The sequence below is a fragment of the Salvia hispanica genome, chromosome 2, assembly GCF_023119035.1.
Source record: "Salvia hispanica cultivar TCC Black 2014 chromosome 2, UniMelb_Shisp_WGS_1.0, whole genome shotgun sequence".
Taxonomy (NCBI): Eukaryota; Viridiplantae; Streptophyta; class Magnoliopsida; order Lamiales; family Lamiaceae; genus Salvia; species Salvia hispanica.
Window position 1 is genome coordinate 26762355 of NC_062966.1, and position 10125 is coordinate 26772479.

Here is a 10125-nt window from a genome sequence, read left to right on the forward strand (position 1 = left end):
GCCCCGTGACACCATGGGAGACCGCTAAGTAAATAGAAAGAAAGAGGGAAACGACGTTCTCGAGTCACAGAAATAATCAATCTTAAGAAAGAAATTCTATTAATTAAATTTCCTAATTTAATTAGTATGCAAGTTTTAGAATTTTTTGGAAGAAGTAAATGAAGAATAAAAGGTTTAATTAGGGGCATGCATTCCTATTAAAGTATTAGATCATGAAGTCTTATTAGTAAGTTGTGTTGTTTTCTAAAAGGTTATCTTCGCGAGTTCAGTGCGGAGTGAGGAAAATTTAAGTTAAGGAAATTAAGCTAACAAGGTGGGCTTTCTATTTAAGATACGAATGATGCCTTTAAGTTTAAAGTACAACTTTTATGAAAAGTGTTATTGTGAAATGATATTACGTGAGCTTTGTATGATATGCTTTGAGTTGTTTACGTTCCCAGTGTGTTTTGTAGTTCAGTTATTTACATTCTCATTATGAATGCGCTTTCTGTTATTCAAGTTATCAGCGTGTTTTGTCTTGCCAAGTTTTGTTTTGAACTTTGCCTATCTGTTTGTCTAGCAAGGGCCCTACTAGACCATTTCAGTTTAAGCGAATCTGGGTCTGTAAGTGGGATAAGCTCATACATACCCAGTTCACACAGTTTCAGATATGGCCTTAGTTCCAGGAAAAATAGACTGCAGTCACATATTTTACTTAGAAAATGCTTTTAGTGTCCTCGGGCCTTTAAGATAAAAACCCCGAGCAGTAGTGGCTTGACAAAACTAGTTCCTTTTCAGTAAAATATATTTCGGCACGTGTCCACTGAGTACATCAAGTACTCAACCCTGCATATGTTTTAAAAATGTGCAGGTTGAGCAGTGATGATGGTGGGCGGTGTTGAGCGCAGAAAAATGAAGATCCTTCGATAGATTAGTACTTGGATGCGTCGTGTCTACATACATGATGTCATCTGCTCTTGACTCTTCCGCTGCAATGTAAAAGTCGAGTTTACCTTTTGTGTACCATGCACTCTGATTTATATATATATATATATATATATATATATATTCCAAGTTATTTCAGTTCATGTTCAGTTGTGCCACAGTTTTCCCTTTTCTTCCCCGCTTCTTTCGTCTACCCCTAGTCGCGATCAACCGGGCTTTCTATCCTTAGAAAGTGCGGTCGTGACAACATTCGAACTGCATCTCAACATTTGTGTAATATAACCTGTTTTGGACTATGCCCTCACAGTTTTGCTTTAAGTTAGTTACCCAAATACCTCATATTTATGAAGTTTGGATAATACTTATATATTGCTTGCAACTTTATTTATTTTCCGATGTAGAATGTAGTAGAATGTGGTTTAGATTTCAACATAGTGGAAATGGAAATGTGAGATTTAATACGAGCTAGATACAAATTCATTTATTCAAGCAACCTTATGACCTTACCCAATTGGTTTACCCGTATATATTTGTTAAGGAATTGGTGATACACACCCGAACTCCACATTAGTATGATATTGTCCACTTTGGACGAAGCTTTCACGGTTTTACTCTTGGAGTACTCCCCAAATAACCTCAAACAAATGTAGTTAGGAGAGCCTATATATATATGCTTGCAACTTTTATTCATTATTTAATGTGAGATATTGTTTGCCCCAACAATAATCATGCCCTTAGTTTAACTATGAATCTTTTATAAATAAATCTCCTAATATATGTTGTTATAACTCAACTAGTGGAAGCCCTTAAATATTATCACTTGTTTCAAGTTGCACGGCCAAGTTGAAGTAGTGTACGTGGTGATGAGTTAATAAATTCATGATTTAGGCAAGTTGATCTCGATTTACTCATTGCCCAAGACCTGATTTAGTCAACAATAACCATACGAGTCAACAAACATGAAATAAAATAATATGACCAATTGAATCCAATGTCGTGTACTCGTGCTGACAGTAGATAATATGAAATTTTAATACAAAATAGTAAATAAAGAAAGACATAGATATATAAAATAATTAAAGTATTATTAAGAGCATCTCCAATGCTCCAATGCTAAATAGGCTAGCAATAGGTCAGCCACTCTCTCTCCTGCCACGTCAGCAGCACTAAAAATCCACTTGCCACATCAGATTTAGGTAAGCCATAGGCTAGCCATAGGCCAGCCGCAATAAAAATAATTCAAAATATACTACATTTACGGAATTAAAATCACGATTAAATTACCGAATTAAATTTACGAGACATATACGAGAAAATTCATTAATTTTATTTAAATAAAAAAAGTACATTAACTAAAAATAAAAAAATTACATAATAAAAAAAAATCCGGGCTTCCACACACGAGCCACCGCCCCACTCTACTCCTCGCTAATTTATTAAAAAAATACATTAAAAAATGTTAGTATGCCTTGAATCCGTTATAGTTTGCCGCTAGCCGAACGGGGGTCTCGCTGTTTCGTTTGCCGCTAGCCGAACGAGCCACCGCCCCACTCTACCCGAAGGTATGACATGTTTCTGTTTTAGGTCTTAATTTTGTATTGGGCTAGTTGTTGTTATCCATCGCTAGATGTTGCTCTTGTACAGAAATTTAGAGATAGAGAAAATCGCGTTTATATAGTTTTTCAAAAATTAAAAAAAAGAATTAATTTTTTTTAAAAAAAAAGAATTAAAAAAATTTTAAAAAAAAATAAAAAATAAAATCAAAAATCGTCGCTGGCCGATCGAGCCGCCACAATGGCGGCCAGCGCATCGGCCAGCCACACGCAATCGGCTAGCCTTGGCCGGTTTTTTTGCCGAAATTCGGCTAGCCTACTCCAATGGTTCGGCTAGCCGACCGGCTAACCACGTTAGTCGGCTAGCCGGTGGCTAGCCTACCATTGGAGATGCTCTAATAGAGAATTGCGACAGATCAAAGTGCACACTGTGATTCGACTGGAAGGAGGTGTTATCATGAACTCCGGCGTGGGTGTGATGGAAGCAACGAATCCCACGTGGAAGTAAAAATATATATGAATTTTTTTTTGACAAGTTGGGTAACGTAACTTTGAGAATGTAATGGAATGCCATATGAAGTAGGATCCTCAGGAAGAATGAATTTTAACTATTCTTCTCAATTTGAAATGTGCGATAAATAATTATAGTGATTCGGAAGTCTCTAAATTCGCACGGTTAATGGCAGGGGGAAGAAATTATTTTGAGATATAGTGTTTCTTTCTCATTCTTCTTTTCTGTTTGTTTTATTTTGGTCAATAAGGGTCTCTTTATATTTTTTTCACATTTTCATAGAAAATTTAAGAATTATAGCTTCACGATATATAGATATTTTTATAATGTTGGCGGACACCGTATGTCCATATATATCGAGTTTTATAAAATAAAGAATTACTAGCGTATTTTGCTCCAGTTTTCTAACCCCAATTTTTATTTTCTGTTTCTCAATGTTTCTAACTGTCATTTTCTATTAAATTATCAAATTTTGATCTTTCTACTTACTATTTTAAAACATTGTACAAGTGGAAACTTTGACTAACTTTTTACTTTACTTTCTTTCATATTTTTAAATTGGCAACAATTTTAAATATGACTTTCAATGATGAAAGAAAGAGTATTTTTTTTTGGGGCGAGTGAAAACAGACCCCGCCTGATTACAAAGACAAATTAACGAGCGTACGAAATACCAAATCTATCGTGAAATAACCAAATAACAAGTTTTCTTTACTAGTGGCTGATGGCTGAATAAAACCATTTATTCACTTTTGTGTCCACAAGTCAGACAACATTTTGGGAATATATATGACCAACTAGGTGTTGGGAACATTGAAATTCAAATTTCAGGGTGGGAAAACAAATTAAGAGAGAGATTAAAAATATAAATTTAATTCCACTTAAAAACAAACTGAAACGTTTATACAACTTTTTCGAGAAGTCCTTGTGTCGCACTCTTTCTGAATACTACTATTACAAATTATCAACACTCTAGAAAGTAGAAACTTTAAAACGAACAATATTTGACATGATAAAACAACTTGATACTATTATCACAAATTATCAATAGTCTAGCAATTGTAAAACAAGCTAAGCTTGACATGATAAAACAACATGAATCAACATTAAACGTCTTCAGATAAGAAGAACAACGTCCCTTGTTCCATCACGCTGAGCCCAACATCAAGCACCTTCTCTCCAAAGGAGGGCTTTGGTGCCATAAACTTGTTTCCAAAACTATACAAAATGTTAAGCTTCCCGTTCCCAGCCCCATCCACGGTGTAGCTCAACACATTTTCACCCCTAGGTCCATAGTCAAAGAGACCCTTGACCGATATATTCACCTCACCGATATACCTATCTCCCAGTGTCCTCTCACAATAGAGCTTCACCCCAACCACCAATTCCGGATTCTGGAGAGAGGCCTCCTCAATCGTGTATTCGAGAGGGAAGTTCCATCTAGGATTTGTCTCTCCTTCCGTGTCTACAGTGGTAAGCCTGCTTGTGTCGGGTTCTCCATTGATAGACACCTCCGCGTAGACTTTCATCCTCCCAAAGCTCCGGACGTCTGGAAGATTGTCGGCCGAAACAATGATTATTTCGAATTTTCTGCACTCCATCAAAATATGTTGCTTGTATTTTGTGGGATTTGTGTTGTGCTTGCTTTTTCATTCATGGATGTACCATAGCTATTTATAAATGTACAATTCATTAGGAAGATTCACTTACTTAAGTGTCAAAAATAAAAAAAAAGGAAAGTTCATATGCATAGGGTTGGTTGAGACTTGAGGCGGCTTAGCCATCATCCATCTTCCTCGTATGTTCCTAACATATTGCCAAAAGTGTAATACTCCATACATCTTCTACAAATAAAGGTTATGGGATAATACGCAAATTTTAATGCACAATTAGTAAAATAGAAATGATATAAAAAGAAAAAAAAAATGATAGAAAATGATTATGGATCTCATTTCATTAAAAAAATGGTTAATATAAAATATGAGTAAGATTAATTTTATAGAATGGAAGAAAATGGAAAAAAATTCTAACCATGCCAGTATCAAACACCCAAACAATTAATACGTTTTTTCATAAATTACGTATCACATAATCGATTGCGAGTAAGAGGAAGCACCCAAATATTATTTTTTTTGTTTCTCTTAAATTTGCATTTTTAACAACAAAACTCATAACAATATCAATAATAATTACTATTTTCATATCATTATAAAATCACAATGAAATTCTACCTGTATTTTGTTGGGAAAATCAGATACTACTAATATTACTATTTTTCTACAATTCGTCAAAATCCAAAATGTTTTCATGTTTTCATATTTTCATGTTTAATCTACGTTGGCTTTAATTTTTTCCACATCTACATATATTTTTATTTCCATACTTTACAAATTATGTAAATATCTTGATTTGTTTTTTCATTCAACCATCAAATAAATGACCAGAAGCAGAAAGAGGGATACTATATATATAATTTAAAATTTACGTACTCATGCACTAGATGACTCGAAGAGCTTAGAGTTGAACAATATATGTATTGGCTAAACCCAAAATAGAATATAATCGTTCATTCTTTTCTATTATTATTTCCATTATTCAATCTTAATTTCCCCACCACATATACGTCGATGATGTTATCAAAGCATAAGGATCCAATTATACATGGAGTACAATATATATTCAAAAAGTTTATTCCATCCTTCGAAGAAGAATAGTCCGCTGCGCGTTGACGAAGACTCAAACATCGATTTCACATTAATTAGTACTTAAATAGTAATCTCTTCGTCCTAAACCCTAAAAGCAACATATCTCCTCTCTTTTACTTTATTTGTTTTTCATTTCTTTACGCACTTTATTAAACTATTTTTTTCTTTACTTTCTCTCTATTTAACTTAATTAACATAATTTTCTTAAATCTTTTACCAAAAAAATTGACTCTACTATATAGGGACGCAGGGGCGAATCTACATTTGTAGAAAGAGGGGCAATTGCCCCACCTCGTATTTTCATATCCATGTATATATTGTATATTTTATCATTTATTTCTTCCAATTTCCCACTAAATGCCCCTCCTCAAATTTTTAAAATTTCCTCATATATAAATTTGCCCCTTCCCTATAAATTTTTGACTCCGCCCCTGTAGGGACGAATGAAGTATCATGTAGTATCTTGTAGTAGAAGGGCAGTGAAAATCTATTGAAATTTTTTTATACTAATAGCTAGGAATTCTGTTGACGAACATTAGAATAAAATTAGGCTTGTGAGATAATAAGAAACAAAAGGTTAGGATAAGATTAGACTTGTAAATCATTACAAACGGGATTCCGATCTAAATCTTAAACTCAAAATTTAGAAAAATTCAACCTCCATTTGGATTTTCCGGCATGTACGCCCAACTCCCTATATATTGATTAGAAGATAACCATCTTGTCAATTGAATTCGACTGCGACCATATCAATATTATATTAGGTTGCATTTATATATTTTTCTATATATTATATGTACGATCTTCTAAATAAGTTTATCTTCATTTTTTGTTAATATAATTGACACCACATACAAAAGCTATCTTGTATATTTGCTTGCATTAGTAAAACATAAATATAAGTGTGCCAAGTTGAGTTGACAAAGACGACGACTCATATTGCCGTTGCTCACGTAAATACAATGTATAGACATCATGACAGTCTGGAAATCGTTTACATTTGTTTCCTAAAATTTGGGTGTTGAAATTTGCAAAATTGGTCATGATCTACACACCACAAATTATTTTCATAAGGTTTTGTCATTATGTTCATTTTTATAATATTAGGAAGAGTACGAATAAAGATAGGAATTCTTTCAATTGTGTACATTATTGTAACTTTTATCAGTACTTACTTTATGGTATCGTAATTTACTGCTTTATGTTATCGATCTTATTATAGAAGTGTGAAATGTAACTTTTTTTTTTACTTTTTGACTTGGATAAAAATTTAATTTAATATTTACCCTTTGTAAGTACTATTTTCATCATTCTAGTGTGTCCAAAAAAAATAGACTTATTTTTTGATTAATGGAATCTCTCTCAAGTTTGCGTTAAAATCTATTCTATCTAAAAGTGAGATTATTTTTATGGACTGTTCCGATCACTTTCACTCTACATTGTTGACACAGAGTGCGCAGGGCGAGGGATCGAAGATCCGTTTCTATTAATCTCAAAACCAAGATGACGGCTAATGACGATTACAACTTAATTTAAAGAAGGAATTCTAAACCCTAAAGGAATCATTTACGATGACTTTAACAGTAAAAGGAAACTAATTAATAAAAGGAAACTAACTAATAAAATATAACTAATTAATTGGAGATTAAAATATTTAAAACAAATCACAAAGTTTCCTGCTCCGCATCAATTGTGATATTACTAAGAAATTTATAGATGGTATACAGTCTACAATGGAATAATTGCAAATTTAGATATTTCATAATATTTTTCACTGAAATTAAAAATCATGGAGACCAAAATTTGACCAAATTTTGTAGTAATTGATTTTGTATTAACCTTTGTTTTTTTTGCATCCGGTAAAATCTTTCATTTTGTGAACTTTTGATATTGTTTCATGAATTTGTACCATCACGTGAAATCGTTCAGTTTATGTGATTGTATGAAACTTCGGTTCCACATAAACCTTTTATTTTTATACATGAATTCGCACAAATCCTTGATTTTCATGTGAATATGAATATTTTACGATTTAATCAAGGGATCCCGAACTAGAAAATTTGGCCAAAATAAATTCTTGTTTTGAGTAACTAGTTATTAGTGGTGACTGATACACACGGATTTGATACGTTTTTACTTTTTAGGACTTTTAAATTTCAGTTGATTGAATATTGCATGATTATGCGTTGAAACTTTTCTTCGTTTGATTGCCCTGATAGGGTTGGATGAGATAGTGTTTTTATATATGGGTTTGAGTGATATTGGTGATAGGGTTGGATGAGATAGTGTGTTTATATATGGGTTTGAGTGATATTGGTGATAGTGTTTATCTCAGTTAGATGTTTGATTGGTCAGATAAGGCACATCGGATAATTTATACTGTTTTTGATTACCCACACACAAACTACTTATAAGAAGGGGCTTTGTCCTTTTTGCCCTTAAGTTATTTTCATATTGCCCCATTTGACCTCTTATATCCCCTCCAATTAAAATCAGAGTGGCGCCCAAAATGAAATGTCCGCGCCTCTCGTCGATTCTTTTCATCGAAGAAGGCTCCATGTTCTATCTTATGCATACTTTGTGCAGTGTAAAATGAAGCCTAAACTGACAACAAACTCAGTTCAAATAAGCACAACTATGTTAAACACTTTTGCAATGCAACACAAAGCCAAGCAACATGGTCTACAACTAGCAGTAATAATGCCATTCGCTCAATAAATTCACAAATTATACAAAAATAATCCCAGTCTAAACAGTGAAGCACAAAGCACTTAGTTTGGGCAAACTCAATTCACATAGCTACCCAAAAAACAAACAACTACAATTGGTGAATTATTGATATCTAAATTTACTGCAAATAGGTGAGTTCATTTGGGTTCAATTGGTGGTAGGTGAATTATTTGCGTACTTTGCCGGAATTAGCTTCGTTGGCCATGGAGATGCGACTCAAATTCGGTATTTCCAACGGAAAAACTAGCTCCCAGAACGCCGGCGCAGCGCAATCGATTGCTCACAGTGCTCTGAATTTAAAGCAAGTTGTCAATGATTCAATCACAAATACGATTGATGCCAAATATAAGAAAAATGTTTGAAAGCTGTAACCTACTTCCGTCGACGGACCGGCGCGGGCTATCAAAATCGTCGGCGAAGTTGCAAAATTGACAGTTCTACAGAAGCTTTTGACGAACAAGTTGCTTGAAAAATTGTTTCAAAACCTAAATGAGGGGTCTTTTAGACAATGGGTAGTTGTTGACGAAATCTGGATCGGTAGCATAGAGGACTATCGGAGGCGAAAGCCTGGGTAGGCATATACACCATCTCCAGATATGTATCTTAATTACAACCGGGTTGGAGGTTGTATCCCGGGTCGTTGTGCAGCGCTATCAGGGCGATCAAAAACTAGATAGTGTCGAGATAAGCTGCCCTATCTATGGCTATCAGGGCAATCAAACGAGGCCTATTGTACTCCCTCCATCCCTGAATGCAGTGATGGAACCAAAAATTTAACCAAGCGGGGACTGAAATTAAAAAAAATATACTCTCTCCGTCTCTCTGTAATAAAAGCATTTCTTTTTAGCACGAGATTTAAGAAAAATTATAGAGAGACGAAGAGAGAATAAAATACTTTTTTACCAAAAAAGGAAATGACTTAGCTACAGTGGAATAAACCAAAAAGTAATACAACTTAGTTACAGAGAGATGGAGGGAGTATCACAAAAAATGCAGTGGAATTTTACATGTAATATATGCACAATTTTTACCGAACACTAGATGATAGTGGTTTTGGACGAGTAGACATGTATCGCCGAAGAGGTATCATTTTCATTTTTTGTTTGAAATTTCTCTTCTAATGTGTATACAAGATATCAGCCATCCATTTGTATCTCATTCTATTTTGCTAATTTAAAGTATTAATACTCCCTCCGTTCCATAGTAGTGGAGATATTTTTTTTCGACACGCGATTTAAGAAAAATTGTGTTAAGTGAGTTAAGTAAAGAAATGATAAAGTAGGAAATGAAAAAGGTAGAGATAAGTGAGAAGAAATGTATTGATTTTTACTAAAAAGGAAAATGACTCTATTGCTATAAAATATTTCAAAAGGACAAAATGAATCAATTACTATCGAACGGAGAGAGTAAGTTTTATTGAAAAAAATTACTTTTTTGACATAAATTGTTACGATCGAGAGAATCAGTGTCAATTAACTTGAATTTAGAATTCAAATACTTGTATTATTCCTTAATTTTTTTGAGAGTATTCTTTGATTTTTTAAAAAAATACTGATACATAATAAAAGTAAGCAATAACAATAATTTGTTATTAGGAAAGTAAGAAAATAATTTTATAAATTAATTTCATTATTATACTTTTTTACTAGCTTTTTAGTTTACAACATATAATGTCACTAATTTTGTCATACTATCAAGTGGG

At 33.4% G+C, this 10125-nt stretch overlaps 1 protein-coding gene and 1 long non-coding RNA gene across 2 annotated transcripts; both read right to left on the reverse strand.

Moving 5' to 3' along the window:
- Positions 1–4094: 4094 nt before the first annotated feature.
- LOC125206617 (protein SRC2 homolog) lies at positions 4095–4589 on the reverse strand. Its single transcript, XM_048105858.1, has one exon. It carries the CDS (start codon positions 4587–4589, stop codon positions 4095–4097), a length of 495 nt encoding a protein of 164 aa, XP_047961815.1.
- A 3793-nt stretch (positions 4590–8382) lies between these two features.
- Positions 8383–9509, reverse strand: LOC125205986. Its single transcript, XR_007173873.1, has 2 exons — positions 8800–9509; positions 8383–8713 (listed from the first exon to the last, which is right to left on the reverse strand). It is a non-coding gene; the product is annotated as an uncharacterized LOC125205986 (long non-coding RNA).
- Positions 9510–10125: the final 616 nt, after the last annotated feature.